This window comes from Phaseolus vulgaris, chromosome 11, assembly GCF_000499845.2.
Source record: "Phaseolus vulgaris cultivar G19833 chromosome 11, P. vulgaris v2.0, whole genome shotgun sequence".
NCBI lineage: Eukaryota > Viridiplantae > Streptophyta > Magnoliopsida > Fabales > Fabaceae > Phaseolus > Phaseolus vulgaris.
Genome location: NC_023749.2, coordinates 49,303,602 through 49,327,408, shown reverse-complemented (window position 1 = coordinate 49,327,408; position 23,807 = coordinate 49,303,602). Strand labels below are relative to the sequence as shown.

Below are 23,807 nucleotides of genomic sequence, written 5' to 3'. Positions count from 1 at the left end.
GATGTATAAAGATAAGCTTTCTGTTTTATAGTTTTTTTAAATAAGTTCTCATAATTTCTAATGGCTTTTTTTTTCTCTTTTTAATATTTGACTAGTTAGGATGCTGGCTAGTAAAATTTCTTTCAATTGGCTCTTTAAATTAAAAAATATATATATTCTTGACTTTATTTTTAACTTCAAATTATCAGGGTCAATTTATTTTTTTTAAAAAATTTAATCAAAAATATATAATATGTAATCAAAAAACAATTTAGAAATATATTTAAAAATCTACATATAGTTAGACAAACTGAATAATCAAATCATATAAAAAGCAAAACCCCATTTTAGTAAAGTTCCAAAAAGTACTCAAGCACCACATATATATATATATATATATATATATATATATGTATGTTTTATTATGTTTATATACATATACTTTCACCAACAACATATTGCTTTCTGAATATTTAAGCACTTTTCCATTCTCTTACATTCACTAAAGACTTTCTGATCTCTCTCAACAGTCTACAAAATGTTCTACCAGAAGAAAGGAAAAGCCATGGCACAGTTGTTGTTGGCAGCAACAATGGTGGTTGGCATTGCAATGGGAGATTCATCGAAGGAGAAAGAGGAATGCACACAGCAATTGGTAGGGCTAGCAACATGTTTGCCCTATGTTGGAGGTCAAGCACATGCTCCAACTCCAGATTGCTGCAGTGGTCTGAAGGAACTGCTGAAGAACAACAAAAAGTGTTTGTGTGTGATTATCAAAGATCGCAATGATCCTGACTTGAGTGGTTTGCAGATTAATGTCACTTTGGCTTTGAACCTCCCCACTGCTTGCAATTCCCCTGTCAATGTTTCCAAGTGCCCTGGTAACATTTTATCTCTAAAACCCTAATTTCTTATCTTTTAACTATTTTTATAAAATTTAGGTTAGATATTACTACGAAATCTGAGACATCTCAGGATTAGACGTCGATGAGCACATTAAACTATCCATGTGGTTGAGAGTTCTCACCATCCAAACACGACGTAATTATCAGCGACACACTCTATCACTTACAAACACTTCAAACTCTATCAATCACATATCAGTTAGAAGAACATTTTAAATTTCATCAATCATATTTCTAAGTTAGACGAACTTTTCAGACTCTAAATTCTAAATCTTAAACCCTAAACCCTAAATTTCATAATTATATATCATTACATTAAACCTACTATAGAAAAAAAAAAGTGTATATAAACATAGAGAATAGATGAAACCAGTGAAAAAAAATACAAAAGAAAACTTTATAGAATAATATTCTATCTTTTAACTTATATAAAATCTATTTTATTTTTCTCTACTTATATTCTTTCACTAAGAAATGCATGTTAAAATAATATTGTATTTGGGAACTAAATTGGTGATTTTATTAATGTGTGTAGTAACTATCTTTAAAGAAAGGAAGCAAAGGGCTAGTTTCATACTTCTTTATCAAATTAAAAACTTGATCTAATAGTAAAGTTTCAATGGAAGCAGAACTCTTGCACATGGATCCCAAATCACAAGAGGCTCAAGTTTTTTATCAATTGGAGAAAGGCTCTAGCAAAAATGGCACAAGTCCTGCACCAAGTTCTTCAGGTAATGAAATTGACTTCAAACTTTGGTTGCTAGTTAAACAAGAACATGTTTAAATAAACTTCTTTATAAATTAAATTAATTTGTATGCAGATTAAAAAATAAATAAAGAAGTATTTTTTGCAAATTAACTTATTTTTAAGTTTTAAGAAAAAAAATATCTAAAAATATTTTAGAAGAAATTTGTCCAAATAGTAATGGTTTTTTAATAAATGGAAGTGTGATTATGATGCAGCTGCAGTTGGAGCAAATACTTCAAGCAACCAGACAACCAGTACCCCACAGAAGAATGATGCATTCTGCAAAGAAAATAGATTTTTTAGGTTAAATGTTTTGCTTATTGGGCTTCAAGTTTGGGCTTTAACTGGGCTTTTGTGCTGAATTTTTTCACTTTGACACTTCCATTTCTCTCCCTTTGTGTACCACTCATGTTATTACTTACTATAAAAATATGCCAAGTATGGTGTAATTGTTTTTCTCTCCAAATTATTGTAAAAGTTGTGATAAAAAATATGGAAGATATGAAATTCATGTTAATGAAACTAAATAGGTGTGTGTGCATATTCTTTTTTTTCTTATGTTTATGGTTATCCTTAACTAAATCCTTTAATGGCTTAAAACATGTTTTAATAAGTTTCTTTATAAACATTTTTAAAAAATGAAATGAAATTAGTTTTTTTTTCTCCATATAATTTACAAAAAAAATAATTTAAACTCATGGATAAATTATTTTAATTTTTTTCTTTTTCATAAATGTTTCTTAAAAGTTTATCTAAAGACAAAAACCATTGTAATTGATGTGAGAGTCTTTCTATTGAAATCGAGTATATTTAACAGAATATTTTGTCTAATGTATTAAGATTATATCACTTGAAATACATTCTCGAAATAGTTAATGCAATCGTTATTAGAAAAAATACTTTATATATTTGGTCTCTTTTGTGTATAACAATGTTATTGTTTGAATGTACTTAAAAATCTTATGATTTATGAGTTGATGTGAATAATAAAATATGAATTTCTTCGTTTCTTAATAACTTAAAGTATTCAAAGTAAAATCATGACGAAATGATGGCACACAAATAATTTAGATCATTGAGCAGTAATCCTAGTACAATCAAAATTGTTTTGGGAAAGTTTTAAAAGTAAGAATATCAAGAGCTTATGTTTATGTATCTTTGGCATATCAACAGCTTTATTTTTGTGACCATATAGTTGTAATTTGAAGTATGTTGGTGATATCTATCTCTTTGCAATATTTTTAGGATTAATTTTTTTTTCTTGTATTTTTATAAAATTGATTTCTTTTTCTTAGTTTAAACTTTAGACTTTCTAGATATTTATAGTAAGAAAACTATTAAAAATTTGTTTATTTCAAGATGAAAAAATATTGGTGAGGACCTATTCAAATAGTTTTCTTACTACAAGCGTTCAGAAAGTCTAAAATTTGGACTAGAAACAAAAATTAATTTTACATTATACCATAGAAACGAAAAACATATTTTATCATTTTTGCTCTAAAGATCATTTATTCTCTGTTTTTCCTTAGGATTTGGTCATCAATCTTGGTGGAGTTAGTTGAGAAGAGTAATCCTCTGAACTTATTCTACTATATATTGAATTTCTGTTATGTTTGGATAACTTGCATTAGGCCCTTAAATCTTGAAGCTTATTCAGACTGAGGGGGTAAAATTCTAGAAGTTGCTTGGAAAGCAAGCAATTAAGGTAAGGGAAACTAACTTTAACTTTCAATAGTACCCTAGGTTAGAAGATCTGAATGTGGAAGACACGTGGTCCCAAGTTTCAATTTCTCTTGTAGGGATGTTATTTGATAAAATTGTTTGATTTTATGTTGTGTGAACATGTATAAATATTATAATTTGATACTTTGAAAGTTAACTATTGTTTTTTATGTTGGAAAAAATCTTGAATGGTATGAATTTTTAAATGTTGTGTGATTGAATTATATGTATTATATATGAATAATGAAAATTGTATGAAATTGGTGTCATACATTTGGGATAATATATGAGTTGTTATTTAATGACATTAAGTATGAAGAGTCTATCTTTAACAGAGATCCTCTAGCTTCCCTAATGATCAAAGTCATATAAACTAAGATATCAGGTGGTGAGAAGTTGAGAGGGAGTTCATACTCACCAGGTTCTGCTGTAGACAATCGGTATTGGATGTTTGAACTTACATTGATCCTTTCTCTTTGATTCGTTGATAATAATCTTTGGATCAGATGTTAGTCTCTAGTAGGAGCATACTTAATGAGTCTTTCAGAAGATGATGGATTCATGTCTATTCAGTGTGATTGAAATGAAATCAAAGTGTTATGGATTGAAATGAAATCCAATGATTATGATTGAAAATAAATCTATATGTGGTCTATATGAACGATGTAATTAGTATTGAAATTATATATGACATTATTTAAAAAAATGTTTATAAATTATTAGTCTGAATGGTTCTTTTTGCATGAATTAAGTTTGTTATGGAACTTCTTTTCATTAGCTTACTATTGCTTTTCTTGTTGTGTTGCGAACTGCGATGATTGTACTATGTACATAAACAGATGATCATACAACGGAGGTTCTGAAGGGCTTTAGGATGTTCTTTTGAACCTTATTTTGTAAACATTTGTATTTCTATAAGTCCTAATCATGTATTAGGAAATTTTTGAAAAACTCTAAGCTTGTATATAAACATGTAGGATTTGTATTGTAATAGCTATATGTATTTTTGGAGTGTTACAATTTCAATGAGTTTTTTTTTAAAATAATTTTAATTTATACGAAAATATTTTTCAATTCTACAAGCTTGTTTACAAAATTGGTTAAATGAAATATAAACATTTTCAGATAGGTATCGTAAAAAGTAATATAAATCTTATAGTGAATGGAAAGTTTCAAATTGGTAAGAAAAATCTTAAACTTGTTTCAGATTTTTTTTTTGTTATTTTTATTTTAATTTATTTAAATATATTCATTTCAAAAGTGGTTTTCAAGTTTTTTTTTCTTAAATCAACCTAAGAAATTTTATTATAATCATTGAGGTTTTTTTTGTTTAAATTTAATAACAACATTTTCATCTTCAACTAAGTAATGACAAAATTTTCAAAATCAAGAATTATTAAATTTTTCTAGTTGTTCACTAATTGCTTTTTTATTATTCATTTTTGTACGAGTACAACACTTGTGAAAATACAAAGTCATTAAGGACTTGGTCACGTACAAACTTTCAAGTTTCGTCCATAGTTCTGATGAAGTCTTATCATTCGATATCTGCATTAATACATTGTTTTCGAGACTAATGAGCTTTTTCCAACTATGTTTTCATGTCCTTCTCAATCACGGTTACATCAAGTTTGGATTCACCTTCCAAAGCTTCAAGGAGACTATGTTGAATCAAAAGAGCACACATCTTTAACCGTCATCACCTAAAATCATTCAAGTTAGTGAATTTCTCAATCTCATACTTTGTGAAAGTCATAATGATTTTGAGTTTCCTCGCTCCACGCTCATCGCACTAGTTTTTCATAAAATAGTTCACAAATTCACCAGATCGTTCACCACACAAACAAGTAAAAGATGATAAAGAAGTATTTATATGAATAGTTAGATGGTTAAATAGAAAGAGTAAATGAAGAATCACATAGAGAAATTTAACGTGGTTCAATTAAAGTGTTAATTAACTTCAGTCTACATCCACAATTAGTAGTTCATTAATAGAAAATATTACAACTCAAGGTTTCTCTCACAATAAATTGTCAACTCTATGTCTTTTTACAGTAGTTCATACAATATCCTATTTGTATAGAAAAATAACTATAAAAAACAACTTTTGTAAATCATGCCTAAATGATTGGAAAAGATATGTGAATATAATGTTTCACTTTTGAGCTCGAAACGTCAAACCAAACGAACTCTGATAATAGATCATGAAGTTATAATTGATGTGCGATAGACAATCTAATACTCTTTGTTGCTATGAAGATAGATAATTTGATCAAGACAGATGATCATGCACCATTAGACGCTCTTGAACTACCAAACGGTCTTGTACCATAAAATATTATTGAACTATGTACCATAAAACATTATTGAACTATCAGACAATATACTACATGAGATAATCTAGGATGTTTAATCAATATTTTACTGAATTAATCTTCACAATACTTTTGAAAACTTTCTTGGATCAATCAATTTAAAACGTTTGAGTATAGAAACTAAAGAAAGAAATATATCAAAGACTAAAGAATGAAAGACAAGGATGAGAAGAAAGATACAAAAACTTTTATACTAGTTCAATTTTACCAAAAATATTCAGCTTGAGAAAAAATATTTTAGTTTGAACAAAATTTGGCTAGCTTGAGCGAAAATCTTGCCAAATAAAAGTTTTAGTTGCAATGTTATTTTTGATTAAGCGAAAATATAAGTGAATCAACCTCTATAGTAGAACAAACCTATTTTGAAGGTTTTATCCAAAATCAATTTAATAAATACAACTCTCAAATACAATAATATAACACAAAAATGATAATACACAACAAATTTCATTCATTTAAACTATAAAAGTCTCATCTCAAACTCAAATATTAAAAAATCATGTTCAACAACACATAATCCTACATAAAATTCTCAAAATATTGTGACCAAATCATCTTCATATCCAAATTATTTGTCCTAAGATTCTATCAAAACATAAATAATTTCTCTTACCTATATCTCCTTATTTTAAAGAAAGCTTCAACTCAAATGAGAAAACTAATCAAAATCTAAAAATTTAAAACAAAATATTCAAACATAACCAAATTTTAGTATTATTTTAACCAAGTTAAGAGTATCACTTATCTCCATTAATCCTACCAATTTAATAAATAAAGTATGAACGTTCTCATATTCTTAATAAATAAAGATAAGTAGGTGGTTATAATATTATTGATGTCAATGGTTATTACATTTTCTTACTTATCAGAAGAGTCTTTGTCAGTAATTAACAAACTTAAAAGATTGATGTGGATAAAAAAAAAAATATTAACAATGTAATAATGTATTCTCAAAAATCAATCTTTGAATATTATTAAATTTAAAATAATTTAAAAAAACAAAAAAAAATTTAGATGTCAACAACAATTATTTCTATGCGTATTGTAATTTCTTTTATACTAAAATTTATCACCAACTGTCATAGAATTGAAAAGTTAAGATAATCATAAAAAATTTAAGTAAAATTGACCTGAACTAGATAGATGTCCTAAAAAAATAATATAAATCTTATATACTATTTATTTATGAAGGGAAAGTCCCAAATTGATAGAAAAAAAACACTAAACTTTTAGAGATTCTTTTGTTAATTTTATTTCAATTTATTTAAATATTTTAGTTTCAAATGTGTTTTTGAAGTATTATCCTCATCATAGACTTTTTTTTTTCTTTAACCAACCTAAGAATCTTTTTTATACTCATTTAATAACTTTTTTTTTTCATTAAGGGTACGTTTTCTTGATTTTATTTATGTGGTGAAATATATAAGAGAAGAATTTATTAGTTTAATATGTAAATATCTATTTTCTTTACTTATTTTTAAGATATATTCGGCATTACTATGCAAATTAATATCTCAGTTATGTTGACACCTCAAGTAACAACAATCATTTGTCATCACACGAAAAAAATATTATTAAAAAAAATAAAAAATAAAAATATCGAAGGACTAGACTAAAACCTATAGGTTAACAAAAACAATACATAGATAAACTATACATATTCATAAAGAATTCTAAAACTTACAAATTTTTAATTGTTTAATCAATAAAATTCAAGATAAAACTAACTTTGATTAAAATAATTAAAATTCAAGACAAATTTATAATAATTTATATTATACTAATTATTCAATTAATATTGAATTAACAATTAGTTACAATTTATAAAATAATGAACAATTAATAATGAATAGTTCAACCAATAACAACAACTTCAATTGCTTTACTTTTACCCACACTTTGGCCATAAGTAACCTATCAATGGCCACTCCATCATTGAATGCAAGTATGCTACCCCTTCATCATGTGGTGTTGATCAACTTACTCACAACTTCATTTAGGTCATTCAATTTTCCACCCACTTATTTCTATTGTTATTATTAATGTATCCATTTTATTATTTAACAGTCAAATTAAAAAAAAATATTTGTTTTTAACAATTATTAAATCAGTTCTTAGTACACAATTTTTTATTTATTTGGATACTAAAAGTGTTTCTCTTTCCTAATACACTTAGTATTCAATTACTTTTTTTTAAGCACAATTCATAATGTCACTAACATTAATGATAATTAAACCATAATATTCTTAATTAAAAGAGAAAGATCATATTAACAAATAATTATTATCTTTTATTTTGAATTGACTGTAATTTTAATATTTAAAAAAATTTCAAATTTACTATCACTACCAGAAAATCATTGAATAGAAATCAATTTTAGAAACTAAAAATAACTAGTTACTATATAGTGACTAAATTAGAGATCATTTTAGAGTCTAAAATAATTTTTTTGTTTCTAAATTAGTTTCTATTATTGTTAAATAGTTTCTAAATTGGTATCTAATTAGTTACCCAAGTTTTAACTACCAATCATTTATATTCTAAATTTGGTAGCAAAAATCTTGATAGCTAATTAGATACCAATTTAAAAACTATTTAATAATAATAGAAACTAATTTAGAAATCAAATTTTTTAGTTTTTAAAATGATCTCTACTTTAGTTTCTTGTAATATTTTAAATTGTTTTTCAATAAATTACATTAATGTATATGTTTGCAACAAATAAAAATGTATTTATTGAGAGTGTGAAGTTATTTTAATAAAATGATTTAATAATGAAGTATTTATTGTTATTTTTAATTCTTGTAAAAAAACTTAAATCCATAAATATTTTGGAATGGAAACGGTAGAGAAGAAAGAGAAATAAATAACGGATTATTGTGATTAAACTTAAAATAAATAAGAAAATTAATTAATAAAAAATACTTATTTAAAATTAAATATATTTTTTATTTAAAAAACTGAAAATTTATTAAACAAACAACAGAAAAAAAATTATAATTTTTCTTACAAAAGCTAATACAATCATCTACAACTTTTTATGTTCATCCCAAAGTTCAATTGTTTATTATGTAGGGAAAATATATTTTTTTACTTTAATTTTGACAATTTGATATTTTCTTGTTAAAATATCATAACTTGAGTTCTACATATTTTTTTTTAGTTAAACCAATGTCATTAGTTAAAATAATGCATAAATAGGTCATAATTCTTAAAGGTAAAATATATTCTCCAACTTCTATTCCACCAACATTCAAAGCCACACCTGTATAGATAAACAACCTCTTTTGCAATTTCTCTTTGTTGTGTACATTACACAATCACTATAAAAAAAATTGTTAAATAAAAACTAATTTTATAGAAAAAAATAATTAGTTGTTATATTGAGTAAATTAGAAACTATTTTAGAGGCTAAAAAAATTTGATTTCTAAATTAATTTCTATTATTGTTAAATAGTTTTTAAATTAGTATCTAATTAACTATCAAGATTTTTCTACAAAATTTAGAATTTAAATAATTGGTAGTTAAAATCTTTGTAACTAATTAAATATCAATTTATAAACTATTTAAAAATAATATAAATTAATTTAGAAATAAAAAAGTTTTATAATTTCTAAAATATCTCTACTTTAGTCAATATAACAACTAATTATTTTTTTATCTTTAAAATTGATTTTAATTTAATAATTTTGTGGTATTAAATACATATATAGAGTGCGTGTTAAAATTATTATTACAAACTTATAACTTTATTTTTAATATAAACATATATCTCGATACTAACTTTTAAACCCTAAAATTCTAATGTGCAGAATATACAATAACCTCGTAACCAACCCACAAACATAACTTACATAATAAATCAATAATCAAATCAAAATTAATTTATATTACAAGTCATTACTTTGATTGCTCATAAAACTTAAATTTATAATATAATATAATCTTACAAATTTTAAGATTCACAATTCACATAACATTTATACTCGTGATATTTTTCACTCTCCATCTTACCTAGAGTGATGATATTTAACACTTTGATATGCAAATCAATAATCTAAGAGTCTTATTTTCTTATCACATATTGTTTCTCCTAAAATTTCTATTAAGAATAAAATTTGAATAAATATATAATGAAAAAGAAAAATACTTAACTCCTATTTATAAACTCATAAATAACCTAGATTTAAAATTAAAAAATCAAACTCAAACTTAGTGCAAATTGGTTTCTCCTCTCCATAAATCTAACCTTATTTTATTTTATAAAACAATTTTATTTTATTCTTAAAAGCTCAATTAAATAGTTTCAATTAAGTTAAATAAATTACTATATTATATTATTTTTAAAAAAATACGTTACAACACTAGCAAGAATAATATGTGTTTTAAAATAAGAGGTACTTAAGTTTCCAAATTAGGTGAGACATGTTATTAATATTTGGGTATATTTGAGGTTTTTTTTAGCTATTTCTATGGTTTCCCAAATTATTTTGCTATACATGTTATTGTATTAAATGCATGAACTTGGAGTAACAAATGAATCTTTGAATCTTTTGAACAAAGATGTATTTCTGGTATAGATTCTTGTTTCTGACATGAGTTTGAAATGTGGGTCCACATGCCTATTCTAAGTACCTAAGACTTTGAATCTTAAAATCTAAATAATCTAAATATATATTCTAAATTTTTAATTCAAATTAAAGACAATACATAATAAATATTAATTAAAGAAATTAACTAACCTAATATCATTCTTTACTATTCGAATATTATCATTTATTAATTTTACTCTTCAAACTATTACTCTTTTTAGTTTAATATGTAACTTTATATTGTTCAATTCTTTAATAATAATAATATTGAGTATTATACTAATAATTAGTCAAAACTTTATTTTTTTAAACTACTTGATTCAAAATATATTTCATAAAAATAATGATTTTATAAATCAGGGGTTGAAGTTAAATTTATTATTATTTTTTATTTTAACTGTAAATTAAATATATTAATTCAAACACTACTAGGAAATTATTAAATATAAACAATTTTAGAGACAAAAAATTATTAGTTTCAAAGTGACTGAATTAGATATTATTTTATAGACTAAAAAAATTATTGGTATCTAAATTAGTTTTTATTATTGATAAATAATTTTTAAATTTGTATCTAATTAGTTACCTAAGTTTTAACTAGCAATTATTTAGATAATTATTTAGATTCTAAAGTTGGTATCTAATTAGATACTAATTTATAAATTATTTACCAATAATAGAAATTAATTTAGATACCAATAATTTTTTTAGTCTCAGTATCTAATTTTGTCAATATAGCAACTAATTATTTTTTGTCTCCAAAATTAATTTCTATGTAATGATTTTCTTGTAGTTAAATTTAAAATAATATTTAAAAATACAAATAATAGATAATTTTATATATATATATATATATATATATATATATTAAGTAATATTAAGCTTTACATTGAAAAATAATTAAAATGGGATAAATATTGCACAAATTTAATAATATTAAAAAGTTACTTCAACCGACAATCATAAAACATTATAATTTTTTATTCTACACTACCAATTATTTGAATTCTAAATTTGGTTGCTCATTACTACAATTATAAAGTTATTATTTTTATTTCTTTGCCTTACTTTTTGTATTTAATATTTTTCCTTCTTCATCTCCATCTTCAACAAGTACCTTCTTATCCTTATTTATATATATAAAAAAACTCTGAACAGGTTGTTGAGAAGAAGTGTTATAACAACCTAATTAGCGAGTATGTCACTCATCATAGGCTAGTTGCATAACAATATGAGATATTTTAAATATTTATATAAATATGGGAAGTTTACACCCATACATTATTTGAAAGTAATTTTCGAAAAGTTCCAACAAGAGCTTTTATTTTCTAGTTTGTTGCATATCATAAAAAAATAAATGTTTCTCTTGTTTGAATTATCATCACAAGGATCAATCGTGAAAGATTTTGGAAAGTATTATTTGATTATGTTACAATGTTTAATTCTTAAAGATGTAGGAAATTTGAAACAATTGTCATACTTTGTTGTTATGCATTGGAGGTGTTCCAAAATAGTCAGTTTTTTCGTGAGAAATACATTATTAAGAGGTGGACAAGAAAAGGTTATTGTATCATTATACATATTTTTGGAGGAGTTGAAATGATCTTAAACTTTCAAACACATGGAGGTATCAAAAGTTGGTATTTAAAATTCTTACAATGACATACAATGTATCTCCCAATAAAGAATATTGTGACATAGTCAAAGAAGTATAGAAGTTGTTTGCAAGAAAATAAAACATCACTTACAAGGATAAAAACATTGGCATAAACAATAATAATACTCTTACATCAATGGTTAATGATGGTACACAACTTAAGGGAACAAGTAATGACTTAGCATTAAGAGGAACAAGCCAACACAACTTAAAAGTTATGTGGAGTTATGACTAAAGAAGAAAAAAAATGTCACAACTAATTTCAATTATAAGATCATTTCTCAAGTATATATTTTTATGCTTATATTAATGATTTATTGTGTGCTGTTATAACTAATATGAATGAATAATGAATATTTCAAGAAAATCATAAAATAGAAACTAATTTTTAGATAAAAAAAATAATTAATTGTTATAGTGACTAAATTAGAGACCGTTTTAGTGACAAAAAAAATTGGTTTCTAAATTAGTTTCTATTATTATTAAATGATTTCTAAATATTGGTGTCTAATTAACAATAAAAGTTTTTGCTACTAAATTTATAATCTAAATTTGCTTAAAATTTCCATATTTAAAGTAAACTATAAGCAAGCTTTCTTAAAATATTTAGGAAACTAAATGTAAAAATAAGCTTAGTCCATTATACTTTTGATCTATTATAAAATAAATATTATTTTTAATGCAATACTTAATCACATATAATGTTCTCACTCTCTTTATATTTAGTGAATATTACTCAAGGGTATATTTGATTAACACAAAATGTTTAATAAACTTGTTGGAACAAATTTATTAAGAAACACCTTTCAAACAGGAAAAATTAAAAGGAAAAATGGTTAAAATTAGTTTACTCAAAAACTATTTTTATAAACTTTCTGAATATATGTTTAGATAAACTTCTTCATAAGAAGTATCAACAAATAAAAATAAAATACATTTTATTATAATTTAAAACTAATTTATAGACAAATTAAAAATGAAAATTTCAAAAAACTACAAGAAAGAGATTCCACAAATGAGATTATATGTAAGTTAATTTTAATTTATGAATAAGCTCATTTATTTATTTATTTTCTTACTTTTCTCTTCTAGGGTTTTTTGAAGAAGTTTGTTCAAACATATCTAAATTTTTTTTATTTTAAATTTGTGAAGAAGTAAATTTTCTCTTTCCCATTTTCTTTATTTGTTTTATAAGTGCTCACACAAGGTGAGTTAGTGTGAAGAAACCAGAGAAACAGAAAACTACATATTAAGGTTATTACAAACATTAACCCTATATAATAACAGCATGCACTAATTCACATGCATCCATTGGAGTGTGTAGCAACCACATCTGCAACTGTTGCCATTGCAGAACCAAGAAAGTTGTCTGTGATTGCCATTGCAGAAGCATGACCAAAGAAAGTCTTCTGTCATGTTGAAACAAATTTGGAATCTGTTCGGTGCCGAATCAACCTCCATTGCAGGTGTAACACTTGGCATCCATGCATACCTTTTTAGGGTTTATCTACTGTAATGAAAAAATGACATTGAAGGTTAGTAAAAAGTGAAACAAAAGTGTCTATTTTCTAGAACTTTGAAATGGTCCTTGCTGAGGAATCTGTTCATAACTGAGCCAATGCATGTTGATTTCCACACTTCGAGATGCATCCGTGCTGTCGTCTTCTTGTGATGTCAACTTTATATGATGATTCCATGCTGAATGCATTGGGAACAAGAATGATGACATGGAAGCAAAAATACTAGGGTTTTCTACATTTTTTTAGTGCATGATTTTAAAATATTAGGTTTAGTTTCATTTTGTAGCTCTTAAAGTATGATGATGATAAAATAATTTTAAGAGTACATTTTGCAAGGTTTCTTCCCAAACTCTTATAAAAAAAATAAAATTGTTTAAAGTTACAAATATTGAGCATTAATTAGAGATTGAATGATTTTGAGGTAAGATTGTATGTTGAAGTACAAATATTGAGTATTAATGTTGATGGGATTTTGAGTCAAAGGGATAAATTTTGATTTGATGATATAAATATAGTTTTGAATACAAATAAAGTTGATAACGATGGAGTATGAAACAGTATAAAAATGTCTTGTTGATAACTAGAATCTGAATTATCTTCAGTATAAAAATATTTTGTGTAAATATTTTTTCAACTCTATTAATCTATAAGTAATTGGTGAATGTGTGTGGCGAAAATAAATTTTAAAAAATATTTTAACAGTCCGTTTTTTAAATTTGAAGTTGCGTCTAATAAGTCTCGTGAAATGCATATCTTATGAGAAACTCTTTGACAATGCGTCTATAAAGTTTTAAACTTCGTTTGTCCATATTTATCAAACTTTGCTTTGTCATAGTTTTTGAAAAGCTTAAATACACCATTCAACTTTCTTTTCTTGTGTATTTTGCTTGTTTTCACCAACATAAAACTTATTAAAAAAATAAAATATTTTGTCTTCATTAATTATTTGATTACATAGATTAAGATACTAGGTGATGAGAAGTTGAATGAAGTTCTAAACACTTGTTATAAAAAATACAAGAAATCACTCTGACATGGAAAGTTGAAGTAAATGTTTACCAACGAGTGATTCTGATGGATTATGTATTAGTATCTGTTGAGATTAATATGAGTGTTCTAGGAGATGTCAAAGTTGACAAATTACTTTGAACAATTAACAATTAAGATGCACTTCCCTAGACAATTTGTTGAACCATTACACGGTCTAATACCAAAATATCATATGTGGAGTTTATATTATTTTGTTTTGACGATAACAAAAATTATCGGAAAAGCTAAACCTAGTTCACATAACATGCATTTGATTTGTTGAGATCTTGGACGGCCTATAAACGGTTTGTTGAGATACTCGACGATTTATGACCCACTAGATGGCCTAATGACTAGAAGATCATATGTGAAGTTTATATTTTAATGATAACAAAAATAACCTGAATTGTTTATTTGATTCTAGCAATGTTTGGTACATGATAATCTTTGAGCGTATAAAGTTTTGTTCATGCTAAATAGTCTAATAAATGTATTCGTCCACTAACACAATTTTTTTTTTTATCTCTAAATATATATATCTACTATAAATAGCAACAATATTTTATTTTTTTTTGAATGAAAGGGGAAAAACAATCTCTCGTATAACAATTTAAATATTTTAAGAAAAACATCAGATTTTATTCAACATAAGAATGTAAAAAAACACACACATTTATTTAGTATACTATATATAACTATGAAAAGGAATTTAATTTATAACCTATAAAATTACCTAAATTTTTCACCATGAATCTTACAAATCTCGATTAAAAAACTATAAAAGAATTAAGAATTAAATGAACTTTAAATTTGACTATGACTTTTTTTTTTGAATATTTAATATATATTTTTCAAAATTTGGTATTTAATAAATTTTAAATTTATGACATTATTTTTTTTAATTTTATTATTTATATTTTTGTTAAACTGAAACACATATTTAATGTTTAAAAGTACATGTATCAAATTTGTTATATTATGCATATTGACACAACATGTTAATATATTATAAAATATAATTTGAGAGACCAAAACAACAATCTAATCTAAAAATATATGTAAATAATAATAATAAAAAAATATAAATAAAGACTATTTTTTTTTATAAACTTAAAGCAAAGTTAATTATTAGATAAAAGTGAAGAAAATATTTAAAACTTATACGTTATGACTTTAAACATATTTAAGTAAAAAATAAACAAACTGCATAAGATAAAATACATTTTTATTCATTAACGTTCATTTTATTTATAAATAAACCGTTTAATTTTTTTATTATTAAAAATTAGGTATAGTTTTCACATTTTAAAAATACTCTGTACACTATAATGTAAAATATTTTTACATAATCATTCAATCACAACCATTGCCCATGATCTGTTCCAATTTTATAATAATCAATTAAAGATATATTAATGATGTTGACTGTGTAAACAAATTAAAATGTAGGAACTAACACAAATTTTGACATATTTTTGGAAAAAAAAATTAAAATACAATTTACTTTGTAGATTTAACATTGTAAAGTTTTATTTAATGTAATTTTAAAAAAATATTTTACTTATTTTTGTTAACTTTTTTATTAAGTTAATAGTTTATATGACTGAAGTAGATATGTTAATATAATATTTTTTTATATAAATTTTAATTTTTAATTAATAAAATATATCTTGAAGGTATTTCTAATTGTAAATTTTCATAACTATTTGCACACGGATAAACTATTTTAATTATTTTGATTTTACTTGTTATATATTTTCATATATTGTGTATTTAATATTAATCTCATACTATTTCTTACAACATTTTTATTCAAATTAAAAATATTTTTTTAAAAATAGAAATAAAATATTTAAATAAGTAAATATAGAGTTAAAATACACACTGTAGTCCCAAAAACCTTAAACATAACAAAAATAAAAATATATTTACCATCATCAACAAGATTGCGCGTTAAAGTATAATTCTGATACAGTATAATAAATATTGTAAATAATATAAAATCAAAACATTCTAGTAAAGTATAATGAATATTGTAAATAATATAAAATCAAAACGAATGATATGACATAAAAATATTCAAATAAAAATAATAATAGTAAATTTATTTTGTCATTATTAATATCCAAAAAGCAAAACAAGAGATTTTAACCTTGTACAAACAAAACGAAACATAATAAAATCATGCCTAATTGTAAATAAAGAAACAAAATAACAAAGAAATATTTTATATAATAAATAAAAGAAGTAAAAGTGAAAAGTTAACAACTATTTTAAGAAAAATCAGAAACTAGAATTTTTAAAAAAATATAATATTCTTTTATTCTACTAAAGCAAACCCAAATAATAGGGTAAGAAGTTTTTTGAGCTATTAAAAGGTTAATAATTAACTATAATGAGACAAAAATTCAAAACTAAACCAAGTTTTTGTAACTCATTCTTAACCACATTTAAGAAAGAGAAATGATTTTTTTTTTCTTTAACTTTTGGTGAGAAAAAACAAATACTATTTCATAGTTTTTAAAAAATAATAAAAAAAAGTAATTTTTATTATTATTTGTATTTAATTAAATTGATTTTTGTGGGTTTTGGTTCCTATATAAATTGAAAAAGAGGGGGAGGGAGGCTGGTTGTTCACCCGCCGCCTGAAGAAAAACGAGAAGAGTGGCTGCAGAGAGGGAAAGAAAAAGGGTTCAACCAATTCACACATCACGCATTCCTTCCCACTCCAAAGCTCAAACCTTCTCTTTCTCTTTCCTCTCTCTTGCATTTCTTCTCAACACTTCTCCATTCCCATCCCTGATTCAGATTCCAACCCTTCAAACTTTTCTCACCAATACCCTTTTTTTCTTCTTCTTTTTCTCCCACCGGAGGATACAAAATACCCCTTTTCGCTACCACCCTCATTGCCATCTAAGGTTTTCACGCACACCCATCTTCTCTTTTCGTGTAAAGTTTCGGTCTTTCTCGTTATTTTTCTCGTGGTTGTTTGGTTCTGCATGTGGGTCATTTCTGTGCAATGTCACTGCCGTGTGTGTGTCCTGTCATCTCGTATTTGCATTTTCGTGGAATGTTTTTGTTGTTGGTGGTGGCGGTGGTTTCGTTGGTTTTGGTAGTTTTCTGGCTGAGTGGTGGATCTTAGAAATGGTTGATTAATTCGATAGCACTGTGTTGGGTTTGAGTCTGACGTTGTTTTTGTGTTGTGGGTACTGACGTGTGTGTGTTTGCATGTGGTGTAGGAGAAACAGCAAAAGAGGGGTTTCGTTTCAGAGAGAAAAAATGAAGTACGTGTTGGTGACAGGTGGTGTTGTGAGTGGACTCGGGAAAGGAGTCACTGCAAGCAGTATTGGCGTGCTCCTTCAGGCTTGTGGCTTTCGAGTTACTTCTATCAAGATTGGTATATTTTTTTGTTTTTTTTTTTGGATTTAATTGTCACTCTTTTCCATTTCTTGGAATATAAAGAAATATGGAATGGAATGGGAGTGGTTTTGCCGGTTGCATTTTTTGTTTGAAACAAGAAGGAATGGAATTCAGCAGAAAAATATGTTTTTTGTACATATGGGATGAAATTACTTTTTCTTTTAATGTCTTTTACTTTATTTTAAAATATCCAAACAATGTAATGGTGAGTTTATTTCTTTCTAGCATCTGATCTTTGTCACAGTTTGCATGCATGATTCTGAACTGATTATTATTGTTTTATGAATAATCTTTTTATTTATTTGAAATAAGTTGAACATACCTTAATTGAAAATGGTGAATGGCAATGTAAATTTCAAGGGGAACCGAGAGAGATAGTATTTTTTTATGTATCTGTGCTGGCATAGATGAAATGGCTGCCTTGTGTTTTTTAAGTTGGTTATGCTGTAAAAGCCTGGTCTTTCTTTTGTTGTGAAACTGTTTTTGGTATGCAAAATAATATTTGTTTTTATGCAATTAGAGTTGTGATTAAACTTATCTATCTCTTGCAGATCCCTATCTGAACACTGATGCAGGAACAATGTCTCCTTTTGAACATGGGGAAGTGTTTGTTTTAGATGATGGCGGTGAGGTAATATTACCTGACATCTTTTATATGCCATGTACTCATTTCTTTGAACCATTGGCCATTATCATGCGAATATGCAATCTTGTGGTTGAATTCAGTTATAGTAAAAGGATACCATTTCATTCATGTCTTATTTGCAATTTGGTTAAAGGTTGACCTTGATCTTGGAAACTATGAACGTTTCTTGGACCTCAAATTAACTCGTGACAATAATATCACAACTGGAAAAATTTACCAGGTTAGTAAATTGTCTATTTTTTTCCCTTTTAAAATGTCTTCTGAAATTAGTTAGTTTATCTTCCTAATTGTGCATGAATTCTTAATGTTTTGTTTTTATTTTGAATGCCTTTTAGTCTGTTATTGCAAAGGAGAGAAGAGGAGATTATCTTGGCAAGACTGTGCAGGTACATCTAGTCTTCTGTGTTCATCTCCAAATATATTTGTGATGGGTTGAATGCGTCTTGGTTCTGATTTCATCTTTCTTGTACTGGTAGGTTGTTCCACATATTACTGATGCCATCCAAGAATGGATAGAGCGTGTGGCACAGATACCTGTTGATGGAAAAGAAGGCCCAGCTGATGTGTGTGTCATTGAGTTGGGTGGAACTATTGGTAAATTAATATTTTTTTAATATATTTTTTATTAAACTAGAATTTGATTTTCAATAGTATTATAACACTATCCGTATTATTCATATTTTAATTTTAAAAATCATGGAAGGGGTCAAACCAGAATTTCTTACTTCAAAAGTAGGACTGTAGCAGTACTATGCAAATGCTTGAGCCTTCATATTTTCAATGCTAATCAAATGACTTTTCTTTAATGTAGGGGATATTGAGTCTATGCCTTTTATTGAAGCACTTGGCCAATTTTCGTACCGAGTAGGTAATAATTGTCATGCCTGATGCCTCATATTCTACTGAATTATATTGACTAATTTCTGTTGGGTGTACTTCAGCAAAGTAGTGTTGCTTATCTGACTGTTTCCTTTTCCTAGGCCCCGGAAACTTCTGTTTGGTTCATGTCAGCCTGGTCCCTGTTCTCAATGTTGTTGGTGAACAGGTATAGTGCAAACTGTTTGCTATCAGTGAATCATTTTTATTCATCCTTGTTAGAACTAAACTAGAAATAAATGTCTTTAGATTTAGATATATTTTGCACAGTTAATAAATAGATAGGGATCGTTATTGCATTGCAGAAAACAAAGCCAACTCAGCACAGTGTCCGCCAACTTAGAGGGTTAGGGTTGACTCCAAATCTTCTTGCTTGTCGCAGTTCAAAGGTCTGTCTTTTGCTGTTTAACTTTTTCTTTTCATGTTGGTTCCACATTTTGATCGTAGCTTTCTCTGTCTTTTACAGGAACTTGATGACAATGTTAAGGAAAAACTTTCTCAATTTTGTCATGTTCCGGTAATGATACAAATGTTGACAATTTTCACCTTGTTATCTTTATTTCCTTGCATACTCAAAGGAAACTTTTCCATGTGCAGTCTTCAAGCATACTTACTCTCTATGATGTTCCAAATATTTGGCACATTCCTTTGCTATTAAGAGTGAGTAATTCTGTGATATTTTATGAAACTGCTTTTTGTGGTTGTCTTTATTGTATCATTAGAACCATCTTTGTGAAGTTTTAAATTGTTTAGCTTGTGGTTTACGTATATTTTTTCCTTGACAGTTGAATTGCATTATTTTTTATTAAGCAATGTAATTCATATAATAACAAAATTTTTTCCTTTTTGATATCTTTACTAATAGGACCAGAAGGCACATGAGGCAATCCTAAAAACATTAAACCTGCGAGGGTATGTTTGACAAACTTATTCTTTATTTTAGTGTACATCTTTATCATATTTATATGCTGATGGCAGTTAACTCAAGCAGTTCTGTGATTCCGCTAATCTTTATGGTCCTCCTATTATTTGCAGTGTTGCTACAGAGCCCAATTTTAAGGAGTGGATTGCAACAACAAAAGTATATGACAAATTTCACGAATCTGTAAGTTTCAATATTCCTGATGTAACATCCTCCAAAAACCTTGTATGTTTCATCAGTGTGAGTTTCAATATTTAGCACTGAGTAGTGGCTAGTACTGAGCTCAACTATTTTTTTCTTCACAGGTTAGAATTGCAATGGTGGGAAAATATACAAATCTTTCAGATGCATATCTTTCTGTACTTAAGGTATGAAAATTTGCCAGTGATCTTTGCAATATCTGCAAAATGTGTTCAGGACATGAATTTGATAATAAAGGCACAACTAACTCTTAAATTTTGTCCTGTTCAACCTGTGATTACTGATCTGCAATAATGTAATCAGCAATGGGTATCTAATCACCCTAGGATTCTGATGCATGGAAACCTGGATTTGGTATATACCTAGACAAAGCAACAGAACCTTGAGAAAATAAGGAAAAGTAAAAAAAAGGGCTAAAAGGAAGCCCCCCAGATTTTCAGCATTTATAGGGAGTTATAACATAGGACTAATGACAAATTATGAATTACAAACACAAAAAAGATATTGAATTGCTTTTTCTTTCATATGCTATGTTTTCTTGTGCAACTCCATTCTTGATGTCAGGAGCAAAGTGAGTAAACATATTTACAGATTTACTTGAGTAAAAACACCAGGGAAAGTTTTTTCATATCAAATTTGTATTTTCCTGTATGGAATATGCTATCTTTCTTTATTACTATTCTTTATAGATGAACTCATTTGCTTTTTCCGTCAGTGTTTTTTTTCTTTCGTTTAAAAGGATGTAATATTTCTGAGGATAAGCCAATGACTTGTTATATCTCAAAATGCATGTACATAACGTAAGTTTGATTTTGAATCTTTGGGTATGTATTGAATTTCCCTATTCAAGTGAATTTGATATGAACCATACTGTTAAGGAATGTTTGAACTATAATGTTGCAGAGGCTGATGTTCTTTGTCCTTTTGTGCAGGCACTTTTGCATGCTTCTGTTGCCTGCAACCGTAAGCTTGTTGTGGACTGGGTTCCTGCCGAAAATCTTGAAGATGATACATCTAAGGAGGTGGACATATCTTTCCATTTTTCTGCAAGTCATCTAACTGTTTTGTTTTACTTTATGCCAAATCTCTGATGATCTGTTTACTTCTTGCAGGATCCTGATGCACATAAAGCTGCTTGGGCTCTGTTGAAGGTTTGTTCTGTGCTACCATTTGGACTGTTTTAGACTAAATGCTTTAATTGTGTCAATGCTCTTATTGATCATTAATGTATTGGAATGTAGATGTAGATTATCTTGAGATGTTCCCTTAATGAACTCTTATTGCAGGGTGCTAATGGCATTCTTGTTCCGGGAGGATTTGGTGATAGAGGAGTGCAAGGAAAAATTCTTGCTGCCAAGTATGCTAGAGAAAATAGTGTTCCATTTCTAGGCATTTGCTTGGGGATGCAAATTGCTGTCATTGAGTTTTCAAGATCGGTTCTTGGTCTTCATGATGCTAATAGCACAGAATTTGATGCCAAGACTAAAAACCCATGTGTCATATTTATGCCAGAAGTATATTTCTTGATACACCCATTTTACTCTATTCATATTGTGATAATATTCTTCCTTGGTAAATTTAGTTAAGATGGTTTGTAACTTTGTATTATACATCAATAGGGTTCAAAGACTCATATGGGGGGAACCATGCGTCTCGGTTCAAGGAGAACTTACTTTCACGTTGCTGACTGCAAATCGGCCAAGTTGTAAGGATTAACAAGTATTTCATATGTTGTCATTTCCTGTAGGATAACACTGATAAAAGGCTCCAGCCGTAAAGTTTGTTTATAAGTTTGATATTAGGAGTTTAGTTCAGATGGTATCATATTGGTCTCCATAAAAAATTGATATAGAAGCCATATAATATTATGTTTTTATTAGGTATGGCAATGCACACTTTGTTGATGAGCGACATCGGCATCGATACGAGGTAAATCGTGTTACTTGTAGAAGCTTCCTTTATCTGAAAGATATTGAATCATGCATACAATAATCGCCTTGCTGTACAGGTTAATCCTGACTTGATATCACAACTCGAGAGTGCTGGTTTGTCTTTTGTTGGCAAAGATGAAACAGGGAAGCGCATGGAGGTGTGTGCCTTTGATTGATTAAACCCTTAAGGCATTAATCTTGAAATTGCCACAATTATTAAACATAGACTCACTCCTTTCATTATTATGTGAATGCGAATTATACAAATGCAGATAGTTGAATTACCTAGCCATCCTTTCTTCATTGGTGCTCAATTTCACCCAGAGTTTAAGTCAAGACCAGGGAAACCTTCTCCATTGTTCCTAGGTATTTTTCCAGAGTTACTTCCTGTTTATTTTTCTTCCATTTTGCCATGGTTATTGCTGATATCAATCCTCTTTAGTGCTGAACCATATATTGAATTTATTGCCATTGATTAAGCAGGGTATCTGCATCTTGGTAAGTTCCAAACTAGGGTGGAGAAATCTACGAATTTGCTTCAAAAACATTGTCTTTAGTGTCATCACCTTTAACTGAATTTGTGGTTAGGATAGTTCAGTTAGTATAATTAATAGTTACAATGGAAAGTACAACAATAATATACTAATATTACTTCTTTGAATACCTTTCTTGTGCTCCATTTAATTGGTAACTTTTGATATTTGTATTAATCTGTTTATTCATTCACATTGTTGTGTTGAATGAGTTATCTGAGAGAGGAAGAGACATTGAATTAACTAACTAAACAATCCCTCATTGTTGTGACAGGGTTAATAACAGCAGCATGTGATAGGACAGTTGTGGCAGCAAGCAAAGGGTATAACACCAAGCTACCAAAAGGGATACTTGGTTCACACTCACCAATGTTGAAAACACACAATGGAAATGGGTTCAAGTCTCCCAATAGTCCCTTAAATGGTGTATATACAAGTACAACTGCCAATGGGGTGTGTGTGGATGGTAGCTGTTAATCAACTTGGTTGTTTTTGCTTACAAAATATGTGGGGTTTGATTTTCTCCAGTGACAATTTTGTCCACGGTTAGCTTGTACAGTTTTTAGTGGACTTAGTAGTTGGTTAGGGAATTCTCTCTCCAGCATATCAAGCAAATTTTGAGTCTTAACAGCTTTTATATTTCCAACCATATAGGCCACAAAGCTTGTTCATCATACTTGTTCACAATGAATATCAAAACATGCTTGTAGCCTATCATTATCAATCTCCATAAGCCACCTTGATTTCCA

General features: G+C 27.2%; 2 protein-coding genes across 3 annotated transcripts; both read left to right on the top strand.

Moving 5' to 3' along the window:
• Positions 1–403: 403 nt before the first annotated feature.
• On the top strand, positions 404–2,159 carry LOC137827958 (non-specific lipid transfer protein GPI-anchored 14-like). Its single transcript, XM_068634347.1, has 3 exons — positions 404–860; positions 1,514–1,615; positions 1,848–2,159. Exons 1-3 carry the CDS (start codon positions 518–520, stop codon positions 1,991–1,993), a joined length of 591 nt encoding a protein of 196 aa, XP_068490448.1. The 5' UTR covers positions 404–517; the 3' UTR covers positions 1,994–2,159.
• A 14,960-nt stretch (positions 2,160–17,119) lies between these two features.
• LOC137808377 (uncharacterized) lies at positions 17,120–23,807 on the top strand. Of its 2 annotated transcripts, none has more exons than XM_068609568.1 (22): positions 17,120–17,478; positions 17,769–17,926; positions 18,501–18,580; positions 18,729–18,815; positions 18,931–18,981; positions 19,072–19,189; positions 19,407–19,463; positions 19,576–19,640; positions 19,777–19,860; positions 19,938–19,988; positions 20,069–20,131; positions 20,337–20,383; positions 20,507–20,576; positions 20,699–20,761; positions 21,527–21,616; positions 21,707–21,745; positions 21,881–22,108; positions 22,214–22,299; positions 22,475–22,523; positions 22,603–22,683; positions 22,798–22,891; positions 23,333–23,807. In XM_068609568.1, the coding sequence occupies exons 2-22, from the start codon at positions 17,809–17,811 to the stop codon at positions 23,533–23,535; spliced, it is 1,824 nt and encodes a 607-aa protein (XP_068465669.1). In that variant the 5' UTR covers positions 17,120–17,478; positions 17,769–17,808; the 3' UTR covers positions 23,536–23,807. The 2 variants fall into 2 exon arrangements, with proteins under 2 accessions (XP_068465669.1, XP_068465590.1); XM_068609489.1 differs by having other exon boundaries at positions 17,127–17,447.